This window comes from Cygnus olor, chromosome 12 (assembly GCF_009769625.2).
Source record: "Cygnus olor isolate bCygOlo1 chromosome 12, bCygOlo1.pri.v2, whole genome shotgun sequence".
NCBI classification, from domain to species: Eukaryota; Metazoa; Chordata; class Aves; order Anseriformes; family Anatidae; genus Cygnus; species Cygnus olor.
In genome coordinates, this window is record NC_049180.1 from 2,384,268 (window position 1) to 2,410,881 (window position 26,614).

The 26,614-nt window shown below is 55.0% G+C and overlaps 1 protein-coding gene across 1 annotated transcript in view; it reads right to left on the minus strand.

Annotated features, from left to right (window-relative positions):
* The window catches only part of JPH3 (junctophilin 3), a 50,682-nt gene that overhangs the window by 10,071 nt on the left and 13,997 nt on the right, over window positions 1-26,614 (minus strand). The window contains exons 2-4 of the mRNA XM_040571274.1: window positions 25,013-25,790; window positions 6,223-6,347; window positions 1,144-2,060 (exon numbers count right to left, since the gene is read on the minus strand). Coding sequence (XP_040427208.1) covers window positions 1,144-2,060; window positions 6,223-6,347; window positions 25,013-25,790 — 1,820 coding nt within the window. The remainder of the gene's footprint in view (window positions 1-1,143; window positions 2,061-6,222; window positions 6,348-25,012; window positions 25,791-26,614) is intronic.

The window sequence follows — 26,614 nt, forward strand, 5'->3', positions numbered from 1 at the left end:
TGTCTCTCCAACAGCCAAAATCTCCTTCTGCTACACTGACAGCGTGAAGGAGCTGCTCTCAAGGCAAGTCCTGCAATCACCATCAGCTGGGAAATCTGTGGAGCTCAGGCTTCTCCCGAGGCAGGGTCAGCTCCATCCGAGTTGCACCTGAGCTTCAGATGTCCATGCCGTCTTTGCACCACCTCCTCCCTCCCAGGCAATTCATCCCAGCCCTCAGCTCACTACTGATGGCTAATAGCTAACCACTGCCTCTAATGCTTGAATTTAAGCCCATTAATTCCCTTCATCAAGAACAGATTATTCCCTTCCACTTTGCAGCAGCTGCGTTACACGTTTGAAGATTGCTTTGTCTCCTCTTCTCTAGCCTGAACAACTCCAGCTCTGCCCAGCAGCCAGTTGCTCCTGTAAATCTCCGGCGAGCCCTCACCTCTCCCAAAATGAGGAGCCCCGAATGCTCCTGCACATGCTCCTGTGTTTCACAAAGGAAAGGAACGAAGGCAGGCTGAGCCCAAGCCCTTTGCAACGTGCCCTGATCCGTGACCACGGTACCCTCCTCCAGGTGGCTCGGGTCCCCAGCACAACAAGGTGACAAGGCCACGGCATCAGAGTCACATAGAGGTGGAGTGATGGGGAGACGCCGCAGGTTGACGCAATGCCCAGCTGCCAGGGTTTGAGCAGTGATGTCAAATTATTGGGTCATGTCAAATTATGGGGTCATGTCAAATTATTGGGTCATGTCACAATACTGGGTCATGTCACACTACTGGGTCATGTCACAATACTGGGTCACACTCTGGCCAGTGTGACATTGTGTCACTAACACCCAACCACAAGGAAGCATCACCAACGCCTCGCCTGCTCCCACCTTTCCCCCAGGCGAACGCCCCAAGCCCTCCAACCCAATCCCCCAGTGATAACCACTGTTCCCCCCGAGACATTCTGCAGAGAACACCCCAAATCGCCTTCCAGCACGCACTCTTATGCACCACGGGAGGAGGGAGGGGAGGCTCGAGGTGTAGACAGGGGCATTTTGGGGCTCAGTTGTGCCGGCAGCGCCACCTCCCTCTCCGCTCGCTGCGGTCCCACGACAGCTCTGCACCGGCTTTCCCGGCCAGCTTTCGACACACGACTTTGCCTACTTACCGTACTGGATTTGAGCGCATCCCCATTGTCCTCTTCAGATTCTAGTGCAACAGGTAAGGATTTCTGTGGCGGGGAGAAGGTTAAGTCCCACCTTAGTAGCCGAGGCTCAGCTTTGTCCCCGAATCTCAGGTTTTCCAGTTTCTGCACCGTGGGCTCGGCAGAGGAAGCTGGCCTGAAATTCTCTTTGTTCTGGGACTTAGACCTCAGTCTCTGAACCCCGAAGCCCCGCTCTTCCCCGCGGTGGTCATCAGCCATGCTCCTGCAGGGTCCCCCTTTGCTATAGTGTCTTTTTTGGGTGTGAATCTCTTGCATATAAGAATCCATCCTCATGAGGGGCTTCATCTCCATCTCGTAATTGCTCATCTTCTCCTCGTCTAGCTCAAGCAGCTTGGAGCTCCCTGAGCTGTGGTTGTGGGACCTGTGGTGGGAAGTCCAAGAAACCGTGGCCGGGGAATCTGTCCACCTCTCTCTTTGCTTGTGGTTGGAGGCCGAGTGTTTGTGTCCTCCGCTCCGGCCTCTGTAGTCTTCAGGGACGGAGGCCGACCCCAGCTGGCCGCTGCGCAGCGCCCCGCTTCGCACGCCGCGCGTCCCGCCGACCTTCTCTTCGCTCCAGCTGTTGGGGCGCAGGTAGTCCCCGCCGCGCCCCTCCAGCAGCATCTGGATCTCCCCACCCCGCTCTTCGTCCACCGAGACCTGCCGGGAGAAGTGCGCGCTCTTGTTCCTGCAGGAGCCCAGCGGCGGCGTGGACGAGGGACTGGCGGGGAAGCTCTGCAGCGGGCTGTCCTCGGGGGTCAGGTCGGACGGCGTCGTCCCTTTCCTGTACAGCTCGGGGCTCTCTTGCTGCAGCGGCGTGCCGGTGGAGAGGACCTCAATGTCGTCGCTCGAGTTCTGGCGCTTGGGCCTCTGGCATTCGAGCCCTTTTCGGGGAGGAGCCGGGGGGAAAAGAGAGAGAGAGAATGGAAACAGGATTATTTCTGGTCCGTGGGTGCCCACCGGGTTTTTGGGGTCAAAGAGGAGGTCTGAGAGTGTTGGGTGGCAGGGGAACTGCAGGCTGGATCAGGACATAGACACTATGCACATCCTCCTGCTACTGGACCAAGAGAGGAGGCATTGCTAGCGTTACACCAGACCCCCTTACACCTGCAGAGAGCGGTTTGGCTTTGGCTGCAGGCATTGCAAAGCTGCCTCTGGAGAGGGGAGATGGCTTAGCCTTCCCCATGATGACTTCATTATGCACTAGGGTTGTGCTTCTCACCCTTTTACAACCCTCTGGCTCCACTATCTATTTCCAGCTGATGTAAACAGGCTTGAACGTGGCTGCTCCTTTAGCACGCACAGTTTTCACCTCTCTTGCTGCCCTCCATCCCTGCTTGCTTGGGGACATGTGCAAGGGACCTTGTGCATGCGTTGCAAATAAGAGGCCTCACAACAGGCTGGCAGCCCCAGAGAGGTGGGAAGCTGCTTGCATGATGCAGTCACTCCCTGGTGCTCCTGCGCTGTGCACAGCCCCATTGCCTCCAGCCCTGCTGAGGGGTTATGTCCCTGTCCACTGACGGTTCATCAGCTTGTTCCATCAGCTCGGTTTGAAGGCACAAGAGGTGAAGAAGGGGAATCTCACCTCTATGTTTTTGCATGGGGATGTTTCCATCTGGGCAGAAGTGCTGCACTGGCAGGCCCTCCAGGTAAAAAAACAAAACAAAACAAAACAAAAAAACAACAAAAAAAAACCAGGACTGCCAATGCACGGGCAGCTTGTCCTTTTTGCCAGCACAGCCTTCCTGCCCCATGCAGCTGAGCCAGGCACAGATATGTTCCCCCTTGCTGGGCACCGTGGAGCCCATCCTGGTCCCTGCAGGCTGTGTGCACGATGGTGAGAGTGAGGACAGGAGCAAGGCGGTGTGTTCGGGGTGACACGAGTCCAATAACACCATCATCCCTTAGTGCACCTCACTGAATGCACTCTGACCCTCCTGAGCCCAGGGAACATCAGGTGGCTGCTCCCTAGGGAACGGGGATTTAGGGGTGGGGACTTGAAGAGACGTTGAGTGTCTTCTGCTGGAGGTGGCCAGCGAGTGGGAAGCGTATTGTTCTCTGGGCAATTAAAAAATCTGCATCGTATTAATCCTTCGTGAGACATCAAATTATTTTGAAGGGGTGCAAGCTACCACTGGTTAAGTCTCATTTCACTCTCTCAAGGCATAGCTGTTCCCAGCTAAAGCCATGCTAAATTATGTGAATAATTTGATAAATATATTAACTGCCTAATGCCCCTGAAATGCATCTAATTGCAATTGCTATGGCTAGACAAGAAATGAGTCTCAAAAAAGGAAGAACTCAATTTCTTACCGTGGTTTAAAAATAAATGCTCTGAAGTGCCTGCTCTAATCTCTCTGCTTCTGCCGAGCAATTTTCTCTAGTGCATCTTCTTGGGGAGCCGCTGGGACGTGCCTTCGCCCGCAGCCGTCCCCGCGCCCGCCGCGCCGCGGTCCGGATCCACGCGGGGGATGCCGGCAGCGTGGGGATGGATGTCCCCATCGGGGCACTCACAGGGGAGGCACACAGGAGCAAGGCTGCTTGGAAATTTCCCTTCGAAGCAATTTCTCAATGGGAAATAGGGCTTCCAATGGCTGCCAGTGGTTTTTTGGATTATTCGCCGCAGGAAATTCTGGCTGTGTTTTGGGACGGTGCTCAAATAGCTCGGTCCTTGTTTGTTCCCTGCGTGTCTGTATTTCCCAGGGTTTATCTGGGGCCCCTGGGCACTTCTTGTACCAGTGGGAAAATGTAATGAAGGAGAAAGGTGGAGCTCAGCCCCTCTGTTTTCATGCAGAATAACTCTCTGGGAGCTTTCTGGGGAAAACACAGACAGGTGGGCTTGCGGCTGTTGTGGAGATGGTCCTGCTCCCGCCGTCCTCCTGGCTCACAGGTGGGAAACTGGGGCAGGGAGGGAATAAACAGCTACGTAGGAGAAAGGTGGTCATATAGCTCAGATAAAGGCAGCTACTGATGCAGGCTCACCCAGAGCCACCCTGCTCATCCCAGGCTTTGACTGATCTTCCCCAGTTCTGCTCTCCAGGGCTCTGGCTGGAGGTGCAGGGCCTTGAAAGCTTCCCACCGGCTCCGACCACCCCAAAGCCACCTTCTGATGGCACAGCCAGCCCCAGCCTGGTCCCACCTCTGCTCCCTCCCCTTGGCACCAACCCCAAGCTCCCCCTGCTGTCCCAAGCCCCGTGATGGAGGTGCCAAAGCCTCACCATCCTCCAGTATCCTCACCCTGGAGACCCGCACTAGGGATCACACTATTAAGCATCCTCTCATCCTAAATCTTCCCCACCTAGCCCTGCAATGAGCTGTTTCTGCCTCTCCTCTACCCAGTTAATCCCCTGGGGTTTGCAGCCCCGGCCGGGGCTCGGGGCCGAGGGGTGGCAGCGCCAGTGGGGTGCAGGCAGTTCCTTGCGGAGGAACATGACAGATGCAGGGTGCCGTCTTGCCTGCGTTCGACACCCGAGGATGTTCAACAATTATTCCAAGCTAAAATTAGCCAGGGAACACGTGATGTTCCTGGAAGAACCGTCATGAGAGCGCTACGGAGGATGCGGAGCACCAAATCTGGATTTCCAGCAGGATGGAGGCAGCCGTGCCCGGCCACGGCGTCTTCAAAGCCAAGCACGCACCCCAGGTTTCCCCACGTCTTGGATGGCGTGTTTGTTTTTTAATGTGCTCTGAGTGGAAGCTCCTTCCCCCCCCGCCCTCACCCAGGCATGACCCACCCAGCCAACGTGAGCCCCACCGCAAGCCGAGCCCCGCGTCCCCGTCTAGCAGCTGGTAAAAAATGCATTACCTAAAAATATCTTTTCAAGAGGTGATTTAAAACAGCAAAGTCTCTCGGCAAAGAGGAAATGGAGATGAGGAATATCTCAGGGCTGAGGAAGCCCCAGGGACCGTGCAGCCCAGCGAAAGAGCTCAGATCTCCGACGTACAAATCGGAGGTCTGCAGGGGGAGGAGTGCCGAGGGGTTGTTTGAAGAGGGCTGCGCTTTCTCCTGGCAAAGCCAGGCTGTGCAGGGCTGGCAAAAGATGCCAGCATCCCTCGGCATCCCTCCTGCCCGGCCTTGGCCACGCTGCTCCTGCCGGGGACCAGCACCCAGACGTGAGTCACCAGCACCAGCCCTCAAGCGATGAAGATGAATGAGCAATACTCAGTTAAAGAGCTGGAGGGGGGGATAATGATAGGTGCCTCCTAATGAGGGTTCGGTGCAGGGAAAGTTTTGAATAAAACCATTCAGATATATTAATTATGTTAATTATTGCCACAGGGACTTGGATCTCTCCCCTCCCACCCCTTGCTAAGTGCAGCCTTGGTGGGGCAAATCCTCCCTGGGCTGCACATCCCCGGCTTGTCCTCCCCAAGCCTTTCCTGGCACCAAGCCTCTCCTCTGGGCACCAGCTGCTCCTCTGTGGCCGGGGCAAGCCTCGTTCCTTGAGAATAAAAGCTTTGGACAAGCCAGAGAGAAATGCTGGAGATGTCGGAGGGAAGGAAGATGCTTCCAAACCTGGCTCTGTGTGCATATGAGTGCGTGCAAAGCCATCAGGCAAACCCTGAATGCTCGTACCCTGACACCTTTGCACATGCACGCAGATGGCTTGCACACCAGGTGAAGGATTAGATAGGGCACACTTATAAAGCCCAGGCATTTACAAGAAGGCACAAACCAGGCTCTAGAAGCCATGGGGTAAAACTGTGCTTGCCTTCAGGATCATTTGTATTTGCATTTTACTTTCAGAGCTCTTGGTTTGTGTTTTTTGTTTTTGTTTTTTGTTTTTGTTTTTGTTTTGGTCTGTGCAACCATCGGAGGCTATACATTAAAAAAATGGGGCTCTTTCAGTGCAAAAAGCCAAGATCTCTGCAACAACATGAGTGCATGGGGTGGATTGAAAGACCGCCGATAGACCCCCCCCCCCCCCGCAAGCCAGACCGAGCCTCCGTGCAGGGCTCATTTTTGCCGGTTTTATTACAGAATTTATCATTGTTTGCAAACCCTGATGCTGTGCGGGGCCAGCCGGCGCGGTATCGTGTACTGACCGTTTTCCCTGTGCTGGAAGGAAGGCGAAAACTCTTTGGCAGTGATCCTGGCGATGCGCGCTTCCTCCTGGGCTTTCTGCGCCGCCGTCACGGCCGCCTCCGCCTTGGCCCGGGAGTGGGAGGTCCTGCAAGGCAACAGAGAGACAGGGACGTGTGAGCGGGGTGGGGGTCACAGCAGTGCCTGGGGGTTTCCCTGGTCCCCCCCCCCAGTAATCCCCACCAAAAAGGGTGATTTTGATGGAGCTGTGCCCAAGGATGTCAGAGGTGTTGGTACGCGCGGCCCCTTTGGGTGCTCAGCTCTGAGCAGTCGTGATCGCGGAGATCTTTAGTGGGGTTTTGGTGCCGTGGTTGCAAAAAGGGCCGTGTTAGGTGCATGGTGAAGCTTTTGGTCTGCAAAGCACCGAGCGTCCCCAAGCCTCGCCATGGGCTTTTTGCAGCCCAGCACAAGGAGCCTGCCAAGAAAACCATCCAGCGTCATTCAGCTGAGCCCTAAACCAAAGCCCTGCCTCCCTCCACGGACCAAAGGCGAGGAAAGGGGACAGTGAGAACACAGAGAAACCCAAAGTGCACCCAGCAAACCCCACAGGGCCGTGGTGGAGGAGCTACCCCAGGGATTGGGATTTGTTTCGGAACAGGTGATAACATCTATAACGTGCCACTCCCGTCAGCTTTGGGGGTTGAATTTCTAAATTTCCAGCTGGTGTTTTTTAACCCAAAATGCTCACTTTTGGATCAAAAAGATTGCCCCCCCGCCAGCACATATTGTGCGTAAAGCAGTGTGTAAATACAAGCAGGGTTTGTCACCAAGACCAGGAGGGGTTGGTGCCCCTCCATCGCCCCTCGCCGCACCTTGAGAAGGGATCTCCTCGCTGGGCGCGAGCGGCTGCCCCCTGCTCTCATCCATCCCCCACAGACCCCCAGGTGCCCGTGTCCGATGGCTCCGGTCTCACCCCCAGCCCCTCGGCACCGTTCCCGTGCTCATCCCCTGGAGCAGGTTTGTCCCTTCCCCTTCGCTCAGCTCTCGAGGCACTTTAAAAAACTGCCTGTTCCTACCCGCCCCGGTGCAGGCAGCGTTATAAATAGCTCAGCTGATTTCTTTTCCCTCCAAAAGCAGGCCCTCCATCTCCTTTAATCATTTTTTTTTTTTTTCATTCTGCTGCTCTCTGAATTCCCTCTAATTTTTCGACATCTGCTCGGAGAGGAGTGCCATTTCTGACAGGCTCCTATAAATGGAAAATGGGGCCAGCAACGTGCCTCGCGCCGCACCGCGCCGCACAAGCCGGGGACATGCACGTCTGTGCCCTGCTGCTTCTTCAAACCCAGGCAGGATGCCGTCAACCCCTGCCCCCAGAGCCACCCTGTCCCTTGTTTTTAAGTGCTAGCAAGTTGTTTTTGCTCTAGTAAGTGTTTTATGTATATAAATTGGCTGCTCTGCGGTAGCTGGGTATGCATACAGCCCCTTCTCACAGTGGTGGCGGACGTGCAGGTCCCCCCTGAACAATGCAATAAAAAATTGGTTGAAAAGGTTTCAAAATCTGGGCTGTAAGGGCACAGTCTTTTCCAGCTCTTCTCCATGCTCCTGCAGGGATAGAGGGGTGGACGAGCATGTCACTGGCCCATCCCCTGGCAGATACCCCAGATCAGCCCTTTTAGGAGGATGCTCAGCGTCTGGAAGAGGGGGATGCAAACTGCTCCTCTTGTTTGACATGGATGTGGTCGGTGCAAAAGGCTGGGGTGCCAGTCCCGTCGATGAAACCACCCCAGTTCCAAGAGCAACATCAGCTGAGGCTTGAAATTAGGATGCTGGCTCTCTGAGGTTGTTACAGGGCCTGGCTTTTTCCGTGGGGGTTTCTCAGTGGTCTGGCTGTTGGCTCCTGATGATCCCCCACCCGTCTCTGCCTCCGCTCTGTCCTCGGTTGGAAGCTGTTGGGGAAGGGCCCGTCCCTCCTGTGCTGCAGCACGTTCGTACGGCAGGCTGCCCGTCCCCGCTGGCCTGATACGAAGGATTAATAACGTCTGGTGCTGTCTGGACCGAACTCAGCAGGCAGGATTACACGCCGCCTCCCGAGTCTCCTCCCTGGGGAGGCAGCTGGAGGCAGCGATCCATCACTTCTTCCAGGGAAGGAGGCTGGAAGCTGCGTGTGCCACTCATGAGCAGACCTAGGGACAGGCAAGTCAGGAGGGCACGCTGGAAGAGCACACGGGGAGCATCCACACCATGCTCCCCTCTCAAGGACTCATGGGCTCCCATTTCTTCACCAAAATGGGCCAAAAAATCCACCCCTTTGGGGAAGATGTATATCCATCTCTGGAAAACTCACTCCAGTGACTTCTGGACTGGTTCATCCCCATGGATCAGCCCAGGACGAGCAGCAGCTTGGGGGTTCAGCCCAGGCAGAGTTAAACCCAACCCCATGAATTAAACCATCTCCGATCTGAAATATTTTCAATGCCCACAAAGCTGATACAACTTCGAGCGTGGTGCAGAGGCGCAGGCAGGCTTAATTGTTTGTAATGCTCTCTAAGATGCTTGCAGGAGAGGCGCCGTTGGAGTGAAAAGCAGAATTATGATGATCTATACATTGCATAATAAAATACATAAGTATTCCCAAATAAATGCAAGTAATCCAGTTAGTGCTCGCATGACTTTGTCACATACTAAATTTAACAGCTGTCTCCTTTCTATATGCCTGCTGCTCATGGCGTGCACTAAATCTTAATTCCCCAGCTAATTGCTTGACTTTCGGTGTAAAGCGGGTCTTTCTCCACGGCACACAGAGAGCCCTGATCTACTCACGCTTCTCTGTCGCAAACGGGGATTTCTGTGGGATTTTGGCCAAGTCCGAAAGTGGACAGCGGGTCAGAGGAGCTAAATCCTAGAACGCAGGGTCAAAATGAGGCTGAAGCTGTCCCTTCGTTACCCGTGGTGTCCTCAATCCTGTAAGGAGCCCGCTGGACAAGTGCTGTTGTTGTTTGTAGGGACACGGTGCCCCTTGCACCCCGTCTTAGCTGTCTGAAAGTCCTGCTGGAAGATGCTCTGCTGGGTTTCCTGCACCGTCCATGGGGCAGCACGGGGGAAGGAGCACCTCATCCTGGGTGATGGAAATGGCTGGAGTGCCCAACATCATGCACACGAAAGCAAAGGGACTTTTGAGGATGGCTACAACCCCTAAATCCCATTTCAGCACGCCAACCGACCCATACTGGAGGTGTTTCGGCGAGGACGGGGCTGGGAAGAGCTAGAGGGGCGATGCTGGGGGCGGTTTGTAGCTATCAGACCCGCGGTGCAGTTTGGTCCAGGGCTGGTTTGGGCAATTTCCTTCGTCAGTTTGTGCCAAGCTGACTCACTGCGCCTCGAGGACGGCCGGGCGAGTGGTCAAACTGGCAGGAGGAACTGGCAGAAGGCAGGGGGAAACCGCAACCACAGAGATTTCTGCAAACCTTTGCAGATCTCCCGCGATTCGGCCAGAAGTGACAGGGGAAGGGATAATACCTGCGAGCGGCTCGTCATGCCAAGTTTATCAGCTCCGGCTAATCTATACGAGGCTGGAATAAAGTGATCTGAAAGGAAGGAGCTGGCTTTTCAGGAACGCCAGCGGTGACTCCAGCCTGGCTTTGTGTGCACAAAGGGCTTTTGCTGCAAAACCGATGCCACGATTTGTGGCACCCAGCAGTTTCAGGAAGAAACCAAGTAAAATCAAGACCAGGCAAGGCTCGAGTGGAGTCTGGGCTAGCAGAGTGCTTTGGTAGGAGAACAAATAGTTACAATGCTTAAAAAATAGGCTGAAAATGAGAGCAAGCTTGTGGACTATCGGAAATATTTCCGGAATGGAGTTGGGTCTGGTAAAGTGGTAAAGGTGATGCCTGTAATTGCAGGGTAATGGTGACCTGGTGTCACAAGAAGGGTGAGCTGACAAGAGACTCGTCCTCCTTGCTCCTTTTTCTCATGTTCTTGATGAAAAACAGGCTTTTTTTTGCAAGAAAAATAAGTAACAGACTTTCTGAGAAAATGTATGTCCTGGGCCAAAGGCAATTGAGTGCTGGAAGCAGGGGGAAATTTGCATCATTCATTGTTTAAACGTGAAAAAAAGCATGATACAGGCGACATTTCTGGACAAGGAGGTCTGTTTCCCAAAATTCATGCGGCAGCTCTTGCTGGGGGATTTCCGTTCTGCAAGTGAAGGTGTCCCCTGCTCAGTGGGATTCGGGCTTGCCAGGGAATTACAAAACTGCTGCTTTCCTACGCCGGCTTGCCGGGATCCTGCTGCGGGGATGGAGATCCCCAGCTCTCCCCCATCCCATACTGGGAGCTGCTGGAGACCTCTGAGCCCCTCAGCTTCTCCCTCTTGTTTTGCATTTGCTTGGCTCAGGTGGAGCGGCAGACAGAGTGAGCTGAGTGTCCAGCCCTTAGAAATGGAGGAAGGAAGCCGAAATCAAGCTCCCTCGGGATACAAAGCTCTGCGAGAAATTCCCCCGTGGCAGAAATCTCAACATCGCTGCGTGCGAGGGAGCTCGGCTCCCATCGGCGTCCCCTCAGCAGCCCCTCCACTGCCTGGCTCTACAGCACAGATTTGTCGCAGCACCCGGCGGTGCAGTGATCAGCTGAATGAAATGATTAATTAAAAGAAGATGATTGAAACTGCTCTTGAAGCCTTCTTCTGTGCAGCTTTCTCTTTTAATGAGACCTCCTCGTGCAATGCAAAAGGAGCAAACCCTGCCTTCTGTGTTTTCATGAAAAATAGCCTACGTGTCCAGGTGCATGGAGATGGGCACACAAATAATTATCATTATAGGTAACGAAAGCCAAGAAATGGGCTGATTTTGGCTCTGGCACCCAGGGGCAGCAGGACAGCCCGGATCGTGCACCCATCACTGCAAACCCCTCCGCATGCCCTCTTTGGTGATGTGCCAGGGGTCCTGGTCCTCACCGGGGACATGCTCTGGGGACCCTGCAGAGGAGCACTGCTCACCTGTCAGCATCCTCAGCGAAGATGGAGTTAAGCACCCGCTGAGCTCATCCCGGGACACAACAAACAGCCTCGAGTTTTCCTAAGGGGCCGGGCTGGCTCCATTGAATTCACTTTGTGTCTCGGGTCAATATGTAATCAGGCTTTTTTTCTTTTTCTTTTTTTTTTTTTTCCCTCTAAATGCATCTTTATCTTCCTATAGGAGGCATGTTTTCTCCCTCCATTACAGAGGGTCATGTATTTTTCAAATGGCAAAATTCAATTAACACACACTAGCTGCAAGAAAATACTTCGGGAAAAAATTCAGTGAGAGCGTTCCTCGGGGCATTGAAGACTTGGGGCTTTGCTTTCCCCTCTGGCCCCGGTAACCAGCTCGTTTTGGCACTTGGTGGCCGTGGTGGCCACAATGGGCCCGGCCACCCATGTGCAAAAACCAGGCTCGTGTGAGTGCAATGCGCTCAGCTGCGTTGACTTGGCCGGGGTTATTCTGCACTCCCACCAACACAGCTGGGAGCAGGATCTGGCCCTAATTGCAGCAAGCCGAGACGCACCGAGGGGCATAAAGCAAAAGTCCCCGAGTGATCGATGCTGGGAAGTGAACCCCAGAGCTGGGGGGAAGAGGGCGAGCGCCGGTGCGAGCCCCACCAGGGCCACCCCATAGCACCCCCTGCGTGGGATCCGTCACTGCGACCAGCCCCGGGGCTGTCTCAAACCCTGAGGTTTGGCTGCTTTTCCTGCTCTCCTCGGTGGGACAAACCGGGCCTGAATTATTAATAGCTGCTGCAGACTGTCTGGCTTCTACCTCTGTGGGAGCAGTGCTGATTTAGGGCAGAGCACGGCCACGCGATGCTGCTGGGGAGAGCAGCAGAGCCCGTCCTGCATCCCTGTGCCCCCAGGCTTTGGCTCAGCATCCTTCAACAGGTTTGCCAGCCCGCATCCAGCACCCTTCTGGCCCCAAAAGGCCGGCTCGATAACCGTGGTAGCTGCCACCCAGGGCTGGGCTCTGTCTAGACGCTTCCTTGGGAGAGTTGGGAGATGGCAGCAATTAACAACCTGTTTGTTATTTTCCCTATCTGGCGTTTATTGCCCTGATAAAAACCTACTCTCAATTCCAGCTTGACTCTTTTCACGGCTCTCCTGGCTTGGTTGTTATTGCACTAGGCTTGCCTTGAGTGATTTGTGAAGGCAGTAATACAGTGCCGGTACTCAGGGGGTGGAATATTAGACACACCAATTAGCTATCTGTGCATAAATCCCCATTTACCTGCTTATCGCGAGCATATTTGCCTTGCCCGCTTCCTCCGTCTGCTTTTCCCTTCCCCACCCATCCCCTCTAGCTGGAATCCCTAATCAAGAGGCAGAAAGCAGCTAATGTGACCTCTGACATGACGTAATGCAGCCAAAAACGTCTGCTCTGACTCTGTGCAGCCAGACAGCGAGCAGGTGCTGTGCATAGCAAGGAGAGCGCCTGGCTGCCCTGCTCCACGGCCAGACAGCCTGGCTCTGCCCCCAGGATGGAGACTTGGGGTGGGGGAGCAAAGTGCCCCAGCCTGAGGGCATGCACGGGTGATGGGGAGCAGGCAGAAGAGCTTGGCCGCTGATATGCTGGGTCTGGCGAAGCAAGAAACTTCCCATCATCAGAAACTTCCCCTAAGGGGAAGGGCTGGGGTTGCACGAGGCAGCGGGAATGGTTGTTCCAGGCGAGGCAGCTCTGAAAAGCTGCCCCGAAATCACATTTCAGGCGAAAAGTTCCAAAAAAAAAAAAAAAATTCAAGCTGCCGAAGCCTGAAAAAATACTTGATGCAGCTGCTTGATGTTGCCCAAGAAATACAGCCCGATGTGGAAAATACCTTGGTCAAAAGCCCAGATCCGATCCTCCCCGTGGTTTGACACAGGGAGACGTAGCGCTGCGTGGGGAAGCCGTTCCCATCCAGCATCGTGGGGAGCGGGCGCCTGTGCCCCAGCTTGGGGCCCTCCCAAATTCACGGGAATGGGGATGGGGCCAGCTCCCATTTAGCTTCTCGCTCCAGGCTCCTGTGCCAGTTCTCTTCTACCTTTGTGGTTTTGGAGCTTACGAATGGAGAGTGAAGTCGCCGAGGCATCATTTGCCCATGCAGTGCCTGGGACACTGAGCTGCATCCTCCCCGGTGGGGGACGAGAGCCCCCGAAGGCTGTAACACCACCATCCTCTTGTGCTCTCCTTGCCATCCTCCCAAATTGGCCATGGGGATGCTTGTATTTGTATTTTTATCCCTATCACTGCTAAACAAAAAGTGCCCAGCACAACCAAACTGGCCTAAAGGGCTGGGGCAGAAGGGGCTGGTGGACGATTTTGGTACCCAAAGGCAAATGTGCCACTGCTGGCCAGGACATTCTCCAGCATCCCCCCTGTGAAGGGGCGTGCAGAGCCAGGCAGACCCACGGATTTCCCTCCCCGTGGCTTTCCTTCCTTTTCATCTTTTGCCCCCTGGCAAGGGCAAAGCTGACGGGCCTTTCACACCGGAGCCGGTGCGCAAGCTGCCGCGAGACGTTATTTACAGCTCGTGAGATAATTAACATCTGGAGAGGGAGTCTCATCTCCTGCCATCTGTCACTTGCAATGAAGCTTCGGAGGATGCGGGTGAGCGACGCGGCCAGGCAGCACCTGCCCGTCCCGGCGCTTCGGTCCCTGCCACGGAGCCGTGTGCTGGAGCTGGGCTTTGCCTTGCAGGAAGGACAAGAGCGACGATAACCACGGTCCCACCACTGCCCCAGCCCGACCGAGCAAAGGAGAGAACAAACTCCAGCTCTAGGGATGGATTTTCCCATTTTCCTATGAATTGGGAACAGATGAGGTATTGCAGCGATGCTGGGAGCTTTGTTAGCTTCTGGAAAGTGATGGTTGGTGATGCAAAACCTGCAGGAACCCACTTGGAGCAGGGTGTGGGAAGAGTTAGCTTCAAGGGAGGGAAAGGAACGGGCAGGGAGATGTTTCCTTCTTTCCAGCTGCTGTGGTTTGGATGGGGTGGGTTTCCATGTTTTTACTGGATAATTGTCATGTACATAATGGAAAAGGCGACTGCCCATTTGGAGAGTGTGAGAGGAAATGGGAAACACTGACGTCCCTCTTCATCCCCTGCTCTCACAGGGCGCCAGCAGACAGCCCTCCTCGCACACGTCCCAAAGGCATAAACACGCCACGAACACTCCTCTAAACCTGTGCAAAAAATAGCGCATTACAAACGATCCTGCCACTTCCAGGCAGGAGGCAAAACAGTTTGGAAGAAATCTCTAACAACCTTTGGGGGAAAAAAAGAAAAAAAGGAGAAGAAGAAGAAAAAGCCCAAGAAAAAGCAAACGAAGGCACAAAATCTCCAAGGAACCTGGGCAGTGCTGGATGCTCTGCACACTGCAGATCTATACTGTCTGTACTAAAAGCAAAAACAGAACAGCAGAAAAGCCCTACATCAATGCCGCATTCGGGTGGAGATTTTTAAATGCACAACAGGCCAAGTTATAGTTCCCAGAGCAGCCGTAACTCAGCCTGCTTGGACATGTGGAGCATTTAGTTTGGCTGTACATGCTGCTGCCTGTGATGGCTCCGGGCTGGATCCTGCGTTCTCGTTGCATCGCTCTGTCTGACGTTATCCACCCGCTTGGATTTACCGAGGGAAGGAGGGTAGGGGTATGATGGGGATCACCCCCAGCCACTAATTTGGGCCAAGCTTCTTAGGATGGGCTAAGGCTGGTGGACAAAGCCTGGTTTGTGAGACCCGGAGGATGCTGGAGGATTCCTTTGCTTGGCAGGGCCTGCCCCATGCTGCAGGTCTAAAACTGGAGGATTTGGTGGGCCATCAGCATCCAAAGCCACCGGGTTCCCCAAAACAGCCCATTCCTCCCAAATTTCCACACCGACCGCCTCAGCTGGTGGCTGCCATGCATGGGATGGTGTGGGGTGGAAATGTCAATGCCAGAGGTGCCAGACAGCACAGAGAGAAACTAAACCGGGGTGAAGGGAGCCGGGGGAGCCTCCTCCAGGCACAGCCTGGCCCTTTGGGAAATGTAGAGATCTTTCCCTACAGCCGAGGGAGAACCACTTGGAAGAAGAGAATCTGGGGAATTCCCACAAAAACCTCCAGGTGAAGATTACAGGCTAGCAGGGCAGATCCACCGGTTTAATTTCAGTTTCATTTCGATGTCTAAAAAAGAATGAGTCAACCCAAATCCTGAAGCAAAACACAACAGAACCACAAGGAAAAGTCTTTTTTTTTTTCTTTCCCTAACCCTTTACCCCTTTTGTGTTTTGGCTGAAACGTTCTGGCAGTTTCACAAGTTTTGGTCACCTCAAGCAAAACAGACATTTGGCAAACAAACTTCCCAGGCAATTTTTATTTTTTTTTAATTTTTTTTTTTTTCCTGCTGTGGGAGCCACAGAAGCCTGAACGAGGCAGGGTAACGCCGAGCTCCTCACCCCTGTGCGGGTGTGATGGAGACGGGTGATCCGTGGCGTGCCGCTGGCCACACACACCTTTAACCAGCCAACACTCACCAGCACCACCACCCCCACCCCCATTTCAGAGCAAACTGCAAAAAAAAAAACCTAGTCCAGAGCCAGCGAGGGACTTGTTTAACTGAACTTAGTATTTTAGTTCCAGCACGGCCTGAAGCCAGGCCAAGGCATGGTCTCGGGAGCGCTGACGGATGCTCTCCAGCTGTCGGAGGAGAAGTGCGAGATGTCCACCCTCACCCTCTGGGATTTCTCGGCCACCTCCAGCCCTGGGGATAGGAGAGAGTGCTCCTTTCTGGGTGGTGGGACAAGGGACTAAGGGACGGGCTGGATGGTCCAGTCCTCTGAGTGATGGAAAAATGCATTTCTGCCAGCAGGGCTGTAAGGGATGCGCAGAAACCAAACAACCCGCGCCTTGCTCCACGCAGCCCAGCACTGGATGATTCCCTGCCTCCGCCTGGAGCCAGGCACCAGCCATGGGCACAGCTCCTGGTGCCTCTTGCCACGTTCAGCCTCACCGGGACGGAGCTGGGGGAAGGCAGAGCCAGCCCCATGTGGGACGTGGCAGCATCGTCTCCATCCCTCCTGCCACATCCAGATCCCACATCGCAGGCCGTGCAGGAAGGCACCAGGCACATTGCACCAGAAAACTGGAAACACAAGAAAATGCCAGCCTAGAGCAAAAATGCTCCCCCCTGAAAATTGCTTAATGCCGTTCTGGAAGGCACCAAGCGGGGATAAGGACTGGGGTTCCGAGCCCTGTGCAGTGCGAGCGCCGCTGGCTGCAGCCCCAACGGCTGTGGGAGAAAAAAAAAAAGAAAAATACATCTTCTGCGTTGCCACAGCAACGAGCAGCTCCTGCCTGCCTCAAACTTCAGAGCCCACCCAGAAGATGCTTTCCTCACCTCCGCTTCCCTGCTGCCTGCACGGGTTCCTCCTCCCTGGTGCCTGGGCAGAGGGTGGGAGCCCACAGACGAGCTGCGCCCCCCAAAAACCCCACTCCTCACGAGGCTCCTCAAAGCCTGCCTGCTCCTGGCTTTGCTCCACGGATGCTGGTGCTGTGCGTCCTGGCGCACCCCAAGCATCCTGCAGCATCCCCTGGATGGGATGCAGCCTCTCCGGCAGGAATCCTTTCCAGTTCCCGAACTCCAGCGTGCTCCGGGGATGGCAGGCAGCCCCAGGTTTGCAGGTCTGTGCTGCCCCTGAGGCAGAGCCCGTGAAAATTTCCACTTAAGCAACCAGCAGCACAACAGGGAAAGGATTCAGAGCCCGGCTCTGCCAGGAGAGAATCTGGGTTTTTAATTATTTATGCTTCACCTCCGTGCTACGGTGATGAGAGACAGAGCAGACAGACAGATAGCAGGAGCAGGCTGCTAGTCTCTTTCCCCAGAGAAGCCATTTATAGGATTCGTGTGAGCCGGAGGGCTGCAGACCCCTGCCCAAATCCTGCTCTGCACCTCTCCCCTTGGGAAAGTGCCTTCATGGGGTGGAGCATCCACAGGAGCTCTGTGTGAGCACGGGGAGGGAGTTAGGAGATGGGTAAGAGGCAGATGCTCTTTGGGAATCCCATCTTGCAGCCAAGGGTGGGCAAAAGGAGCTGGTAGAGGAGCAGGTGCCCTCCTGGAGGCGGGGATGGAGGTGATGAAGAGGAAGAATGGCTCAGCTGCCCTTTACAGGGTCTGAAGAGCTGGAAACCACCACTGACCCAACCCCGTGCGGGTTTGCCACCTCGGGCAGGTTTCGCTCTGAGGCTGGGTGCCAGACGTGCTCCAGCTGAGCAGAATTAAGCCGTCTCCCACGTGGGCTGCTCCCGATGCCGAGCCTGGGGAACCAGCAGCCCCCGAATAGCGATCCGTGTCCCTGGGGACGTGGATGGGACGAGGTAGATTTGGGCTGTGGCTGCAGTGAGGGTCGCGTCGCTGAAAGGGGCAGCGGAGGTGGGGTGGAGGTGAAGCCAAAACCACGGCAGAGCGCGGGGCACGGCCGTGTCACTCCTGCGAGGGGATTTTAGGGTGTTCAGCACCCTGAAGAATCGGGACCTTCCTTAGTCACAAATTTAAAGGGATAATCAGTCGGATCCATGGGTTAAATCCCCCTGGGATTTTCAGGGGGGAATTCGCTTAGCAGGGTGTGCGGTCAAATCCTTTAATTTCCTGGATTAGGAAGCCAGGACAGCTTGTCATTTGTCCTGCACGGAGGAGGTGACAGAAACCCCATTGCTCAAGGCTTTCCAAACTCTCTGCAAGGGCACTGAGGGACCAGGAGCCCCCAGCCCAGGCTCTGTGACCCCCCCCCCCCTGGGGCACCAGTCCCCCCACCATCAGCATCTCCAAATCTCTGGCTTTGGCAGAGTGATGCTCAACAACACCAAGGAAAACATCCCATATTTTTACCCAGCTCTGCTTTTTCATCTCAGTTGTGCTCTCGATACTGCTTTTGCCTCTCTCCAGAGAGGGAAAGGAAAGGAGGACCCGGGGGGGGATGGGGGGGACACAGGCGCACGGAGATTTTGGGGTTGTTGCTGCAGGGAAGGAGGTGGGTGGGAAGCTGGGGCGGGAGCAGCGCAGCCGGCAGGAGCGCATGCCAGGGAACCGAAAATGGGAGCTGGGAGAGGAAAAAAGCAAGCCGGCCTCTCACGAGATGGGAAAGCAGCAGCAGGGTTTGGTGCAGCACAGGGAGCCCAGACCTTCCCCTAAAAATCTGGGTGCACAGCATCACCGGGGTGATGACGGGGTGGGATGCTACATCAGCACCCCGTGCTTGGGCCCGGCTGCAGGCTTTTGTGTGCCCCCGCCAGCTACCGGGGTGAGGATGAGGAGGGAGGAAGGCGACGAGGCTGCGAGCCAGGCAGCTGCGCAGGCTGGGGGAGGATTCCTCCCTTCCCTCCTGAAGATCGCGGAGAACAGCAACGCTGCAGTTTCTGCTCGTTGAATAGGCAAAGCAGCAGGAAGGAAAAGCAGGGGATGGTTTTCTTTCTTTTTTTTTTTTTTTCCTTGTTGCTGGCTTTTTTTTTTTTTTTTTTTTTTCCCCTCTTACGAAGGGCTGCTTCACCTGTCACACCTATGGGGTGGCAGCACCCTGCTCCCCTCCCATCAGCACGAAGAGGCCTCACCAGCCTCCCCTTCACCTCCTTCCCCTATCCCAAGCCGCAGGGGCAGCCTGGGCACGCAGCGAGCTCCTGCCTGCCCCACACTGCTGGGGAGGCTGAAATCCCCCTGCACTGGGCTGGTTCTGCCCCCCAGCTCAGCCCAGCTAAGCTGGTAAAAGTCCTGGAGTAGAAACCAGGCAGATGATCTGGGCTGCGATGGGCTCCTGCGCCTGGAGGAGGAGGAGGAGGTAAGATGAGGAAGCAGCCACCAATTTGGGCTCCCCAAAGCTGTCCCCCGCCTCATGCCCCGCTCCTTGGGGATGCTGGCTGCACATTTGTCTCGGCCCCTTTCCATCTGATCCCACTGTAAAGGCACCAGCACACCCAGACCTCCCATCCCGGGGTGTTTCCTTCCTCCCGCATCCCCCAAGCCCCTCTCCTGCTCCCCCCAGGCTATCGCAGCCCCTCCAGGGACCGTGGCTAACCCGTTGGGCTCCTCGTCACCGCTCTGCCCATGTTACTTCATCGCCACCCAGCAACGTCGGAAACGATGAAAGAAATGCATGTCGCACGCCTGGGCTGTGGATTTGGGGTGCTTTAGCTGGCGCTCAGCTCAGCGTGCGGGGAAGGTGGTGGGAACTGCGAAGCTGGGAGCGATCCTCGTGGCTGAAGGACGGCAGAGCAGCGAAGGAGGGCAGCTGGCAAAACTCACAGCAAGCTGCTCTGCTGGACATGCAGAAGGACCCTGCTGAGGTGTTTTTTTTTAAATGGGATTACTTTGCAGAGCATTGCTCGCCCCAAAGGCACCCAACTTTCCATCCCATCCGCGTCCCCGTGCAGCATCCCTCCACCCGGGCAGCACGGTGGCAGCTGGGGACACGCAGGGCTGGCCCTGCACGAGCGTGCCAGCTAGTCCTGACTTTTGACACGGCCACGAAAGGGCTTAACGCCCTAAGTCCTGTCTGAGCAGGAAATTATTACATCGGCGTTGCAGGAGGACTTGCTTAAACACTCACGGTGCGGCCAGTGGGGCCTGCACGAGCCGGAATTGGGAGGGACGTGATGCTCCGGGAAGCTCCAGGGCTCCTCCGTTCCTCGAATGCCCTGGTCCCGAGGTGGGAATTGTGCTCGCTGTGAGTCAGAGGTACCCGTGTCGTCCTGGCTGACAGCGGGAGGAATAGCAGCTGATCCTGATCGCTGCCACTCGTGCTCGCCTCCCTCTGTGTCGCACAGGGGTTGTTTGGGGCAGAGGAAGCAAAAACCCAGTCTGCTGCAAAGGGATTTACCCCTGCTTCAGCTGATCTCAGCCTCCAAAAAGTTCCCTCTGTGCTTTTCTCCCTGTCGTGCTGTCCTCAAGGAAAGGTTGGAGAGCAGGGATGGAGGGTTCACACCATCCCGGCGGGTACCAGACGATGCCATTGGTGACCCCATCAGTCCCAAATAAATGGGTGGTGGTGATGTCCTAACCCAGGCAGCCCCCTCCCACAGCTGTGCCCCATTTCGGCTGCCAGCTCGTCCCCAATATCCCAGCTGGAGGAAGGGGACACACAACCCTTGGGGGGCCACAGCGCTCCCCTTACCCCACACCCCTCATCCTCCCCGGCTCCATCCGCAACGAAAACCCCGCCGGCGGCACGAGGGGGGGAGGCGGATGCAGGCGCCCCGCGGCCACCCCCCGCAGCAGCAGGAAGGCAGCAGAAACCTGAAATCAAAGGCAGCGAAATACAATCACAATGCTGCAGGCACAGGCCTGGGAGAGCATTAAGCAGCATTATGACGGCTCAGCGCACTGCCGGTAGTGACATTACCGCAACTCAAAGTGTTTGGGACCAGAACTGCGGAATCTATTCTCTTCTGTGGGTTTTGCCTGGGCTGCGTTTCCATTTTCTGAAGAAAATACCTGCTTGGCTCAAACACAACCTCTTGCACTTTGCTGTTCAGCTCTCCGGGGCTTTTCTTGCCTTCCTGCTTCCCTTTGTGTGCCAGACGTGGAAGGCGGCTGCGCCCTCACCGCAGCATCCTGAAGGAGCTTCAGAACATGTTCCTTTAAACAGCCTTGCTGCCAAGTCGTCTTTATTCACTTTCCTTCCTTCCTTCCTTCCTTCCTTCCTTCCTTCCTTCCTTCCTTCCTTCCTTCCTCCCTTCCTCCCTTCCTCCCTTCCTCCCTTCCTCCCTTCCTCCCTTCCTCCCTTCCTCCCTTCCTCCCTTCCTTCCTTCCCTTTCCTTCCTTCCTTTCCTTCCTTTCCTTCCTTTCCTTCCTTTTTCTCTCTTTTTTTTTTTTTTTTTTCCTCCAGTTCCTCTTCCAGAAGTTGAATGACACCGTGCTAATTTGCAGCCTGGTTCCTCCTGAGAATATTGAGCTTAATTATATTTTTCTCATCGTTGGTGAATGGCTGAGCTATAATTACGCCTGGAAGCGCGTTATTTAGGACTAACCCAAAAGCCTCATCCCCTCCGGGGTGCAAGGGACCGGCAGCTCACAATGGGGGCCATGAACCCTGTGCCGAGAGCAGAGCTGAGCGCCGGCCAAATGCCACCCATCACACCCACAGCATCACCAATGGCCCTTCCTCTCGTGGGTGGTTCATCCACAACCCCAAAACCCTGACCTGTGAGAGCAGAAGGACCCAGTGCCTTGCATTAAAACCCCTGAAGTCCTCTGCGGAGAGCTGGGGTCAGTGCTGAGTTCCCCTTCCTCCTGCACGGCCACGTGTATCCATCCTTGCCCAGCAGTTGTGCTGAAAGGCGAGGTGCTTGTCCTGGCTGGGTATTATTATTATTATTACCAGTGCCTAGGGACAATTTAGGTGTCACCATTATTGATACCGAGATGGGGTCTGGTGTCTTCAGCGCATCCTTCCCCTTCCAGGTAGGCTCTTGCCTTGTAAGATGGGAACGAAGCACCCTGCAGCACAAAGAGGACGCCCTGCACGTTCATTTTAAACAGGGTAAAACCAGGCTCCTTCCCTCCGTCTCTAAAAACTGACAGTTAATATCAGTAATTGTTTTTCAGGCCTGATCTGTGGCTCTTCTCACCCGTTTATCTTACAGGAACTATTTCAGCGAGCGGGAGATGTAAGAGGAAAGAAAATATTCTTTCATTTTAATTGCACTGAAGAAAATTTAGGAGAATCATCTACCAAACCTAAAAACTACTCCTTAAATGAGCTTACTTTCTGTGTCACAGATAACATTGTACTTTGTTCAGACTAAAACAACTTTAAGAATCCAATTTACTTGTCTTCAGTACACTATGTTTTTAGCCTACTTTCCTCAGGAAATGGGGCTTACTTATGTGATTGTGCTGTTTATATATCTATATGCCATCACTCCCACACTAATAACTTTTGAACGTGTTGGCCAATTCCAACCAAATTTGACAGAGCAGCAGAGTTTTCAAAAATACTGAATTCTTACAAATTTAATGAAATACGTGGGTGGGCACATATTTTCCCCCACCAAGGGAAAGGCTGCACAGTGAACTCAGCCATATTATTAGACAGAAGAGAATACACACACACATGGCTGTTATAAACCCCCCAGTCGCTGGTAAGCCAGGGCTCCCATTGGTTTCAGATGCAGGATATTGCACCTCTGAGCCCCAAAGCATGAAACAAGAATCAGGATTCCTCTGTCAATGCCTCTACTGCCTATTTTTTTTTGCATTTGTCTCAGCTCGGACGATGCAGTTTGTTGTGGGCACTGCAGGAGAGTGTTTATACACTTAGAAGCTTTAAAATTAATCATATGAATTACGTGAAAGCCTTTCGAGCTGGTTGTAGGTTTGTAAAACCTTGCTGTCTTCTGCTTCTGCGTGGTGGGATGCAGCCGAGAGACTGTCCGTGCAAAAACATAAAAATAAAAAAAAATGGGGAAGAGCTTGAACTGAAAGGCTGTGGGTTGCAGACACGGCAGCTCTCCACACTTCCCATTTCAAGGTCCTTGGCCTTCTCCTTTGTGCAGCCAAATTACAAACACAACAGTCCCCAAGACCTTGGGGCTGATCCTGCACCTTCCCCGCGTTTCCAGCACACCCTACACCCTGCAGCGCTGCCTGAATGTAGCCCAACAGCTTCTCTCTCTGCTGCTGAGTTCTGGGGCTTCAACATAAGCCATGAACACAGGCAGCAAAAACTCCCAGGACGGGTGTCACCCACAGATGCTCGTCCAGCTAATGCACAGTGCGCGTCACGTTGGAGCCTGGCTGCCCCCAGCTCGCCCAGCGAGGGCTGCGCTGCGCCGAGAATCGATACAGGGCTTTTCAGCACACCAGCAGCAGCCCTCATGCACCAGAGGCAAGGTCTGTGCCGTGAAAAGAGCAAATCCTGGCGTGGCTGCGCTGTCTCCCTTCCTCGTGTGTCTATTCCAGGGCAGGCAGGGTTGGAGCGAGAGGAGCGGGGCTGCAGGATGCGCAGGGCAGGATGCTCACGAGCATCTGCTGGCAGCAACCCTCGGGGCGATGCTAAACTTGGGCTGCTTCTCCAGCACTTGGTCTCTGCTGGAGCATCCTCAAAGTAGCGTGCTCCCATTCATTTATTTCTCTGCATCTTCAGTGATGGTTAAAGGTGGTCCCAAATCCCTCAGCTTTTTTGTTTTCCCTGTGCACGCTCATGGCCATAGGTTGCATCCTCCCTGTCTGCTACAGGGGCACAAGGTATTTGTGCCCTGGCATTGCTATCGGATTTGATTTTTTTTTCCCTTTCCTCCTCTTTCATAATTAGGAGGTGGAACATTATATGCCAGGAGCTCATTAAAGCATTTCCAGCACAGGAGGGTCACATCCCTTCCAGCTCCTGCTCTCGTGGCTTTCCAGGACCGGTACCGCCTGGGGACAGCGGATGCTCAGGGTCTCAGAGCCTGCATCCCACAGCACATTAGAGCTCCTCATTTCCGGGGCTCAGGCCATTGTACAGAGGTGTTTGTGTCCCCAGATCACATGGAAATATCTGCTCTTTCTGCTGCTCTGCAGTCTGTTTCCTACCTGGCATTCTAGTGGTTTGGTTTTTTTTTGGTGTCTCTTTTTTAAAGCTTTGACAACAATTTGGTACAACATCAGCTAGAAAACATCATCAAGCCAAAATATCCTCCCAAAGCAGGCCTGGGAGTCTCATTCACATTGCAGATCAGTCATCAGCAGACACACTGATAAAGATTTCAAGTGTGACTCTGAATACAAATGATCCAGACCCAACAATTAATCCAGCACAGGAGGCTGAGGAGCTGCCTGAGTTTTTCCCTATTCCCAGCCCCTTTTCCCCAGCCTGGCTGCTACACGTAGCGCTTGCTCAGAAAGCAAAAAGAAAAGACCTTGCTTTAACAAACCATTCCCAAAAAGTGATGCAAAGGGCCCTTATCTCAGCAAAAGAGCCTGTCCTCTTTGGCTCACCTCTCTTCTGGTTGTTCACTGCAGGTCACCAAGCTCCAGGCACAGTTTGGGAGCCTGGCACTTGAGTTGGACCCTATTTCAACCAAAATTAGACATCACCCCATTTTTCTTCCCCTCTTCTGCTGGTTTTCAGCTGGATCTTTGGGGTACTGGGGTACTGGGTGGCTTCCTGGGGCTTGTAGGGATTGTCAGGGCACCCAGACCTGCTGCTTTCTAGCAGAACCTCAGGCAGGGCAAACCCTCCCCAAGCATCAGCTGCAGCCAGCGATTGGACTGCTTTCCCATCCAAAACCTCTTCCAGGAACAGAAATGACAGGGAATCCTCCCGGCACAGGCCTTGGGGTGGTTTCTTTGGGCCGTGTCAGACAGAGGCTATGGGGAAAGAGCGTCGCAGGAGCTCTTCTGCTAAGAGCATCGTCCTGCCTATTAAAGAGGCTAGGGAGCAACAGGTAAATAACCCAGAACATCACAGGTGACAGCCACATATGCCACAAGGTGACCCTGAAGTGCCATCCCACCACGCTGCAGCCACCCTGACGCACAGCCCCCAGCGCACGCACTGCTCTGGGCGACCCTCCATTGCCTTGCCAGGTGTTTTGGGATGGTTGGGCACCAACGGCCTGCTTGAGGTGAGCAGGAGGGACGCTTCAGCCCTGATCCACCCCATTTTGAGCAACACCCACCAGGCCTGGGCAAAGCCTGGCTCCAACAAGCAGCCCAACAACACGGTCCACATTGCACCGACCCCCAGCAGACACCCACCACAACACCCGCCTGCCTCCAGCAGCTTCCATCAAACATCCCCCGGGCATCTATAACACACCAAGCGCCCCAAAAGCCGCAGCCGTCGGGTGCCACCTTACCTGGAGGCCGCGATCTCCGCTTTCTGCTTGGCGATGGTGGCCGCCCGCTCGGCCGCCTCCACGGCCCGATCCACCTTCTCGCGGATCTTGCTGGCCCGCAGCGGGATGAGGTTCTTCCTCTTGCCGCTGACCAGGACGTTCTGCTTGTACTTGCCCTCCTCCTTGGTGCCGTCGGGGAAGGTCATGCAGCCGTAGCCGTGGCGCTTGTTGTTGGCCCACTCGCCCTCGTACTTCAGCCCGTCCGAGCGCTGGCTCACCCCGAAGCCCGACCGCTTGTCGTTCTTCCACTCACCGACGTAGATCTCGGTGGTGGTGGCATCGATGTCGTCCTCGATGACGGAGAGCTCGGCCTCGCCTTCGCCCAGGCTGATGGTGGAGTTGATGTCGCTGGCGGTGGAGCTGACCGTGCTCATCCCGGCCTCGCTCCGGAACGAGCTCTGCTTGCTCCGCTGGCTGGCCAAGGAGCTCTTGGACTCGGACTTACGGAGCTTGAGCCCGCTCAGCAGCGACCGTCGGAAGATGCCCTTCTTCTTGCTCTTGAGGATCTCGGCGTCGCTGTGGGCCATGAGGACGAAGCCGCCCCGGGACACGGCGGGGCTGCCGGCCACCGCCGGCGAGGAGTCGGGGTGCAGCGCCGTGCCGTTGGTGTGCTCGCTGCGCAGGGAGTTGATGGACGTCCTCAGGGGTGACCTGATGACCGCAGCCATGCCGTAGGGAACGCTCTGCCGGACGCCGTACCCCTGGCGCATCCCTCCGACCCACTGGCCCTGGTATGTCCCTGCGGAGAGGAGGCGAAAGCAAAGAGGGGTTTCATGGCGAGGCATCCTGCGGGTGAGTGGCAGCATCAACGCACCCCCAAAACCCATTATTATTGGGAGCATTTGGAGTCCCAACAGCAAAGTGCAGCTCTGGATCCCACCCCATCACCGTGGTTGTAAATTCACATTGCAGGAGGGGAAAATAAAATATCAGGGTGGGACTGCAGCACACACTACAGCTGCAGCATGGGGATGTTAGGAACCAGCCAGGGCACTGGGGCACACAGAGCCTTCCCTAAAGGGACTGCCCCTTAGATCCAGCCGGAGTTTGTAAAAGGATCAGGCAGGGAGATGGGAATTGTAACCAGGATCAGAGTCCAACCCTGTCTGCTGTCAGCAGTGATCAGAGTGGATGGTATATTACCGTGCGTTTATTTATATACACAGCGCCTTTCATCCAGCGTGTAGCAGGAGGGAGCGGCTCTATAGAAATAAAGGCCTCACGGGGAGACATCCATGTGGTTATTATCCTCAGAAACATGCCCCTGCTTGAACTCCTCCATTTGCGTGGGCACTCGCTGAGTTACTTAACCGGCAGTTAGCGGGCTGGGACGCACGCAGCACCTCGCCGCGACGCCGCTGCTCCGGCATGCTGAGGGCTGTGCCTGCCCGAGAGCGGCCGTGCTGGAAAACGGGGCCAGAAGAAACCAGTCCGGGTGGGAAAACACAACCTAGGAGCGATTCTTGCCCTGCCCACCAAAATGCGTGGTGGTAATCAGCTCTCCCTGCCCCGGGTTTATAATCCCTTCCCATCCCGAAGCACGGCGATTGGCACGCTTTGTAA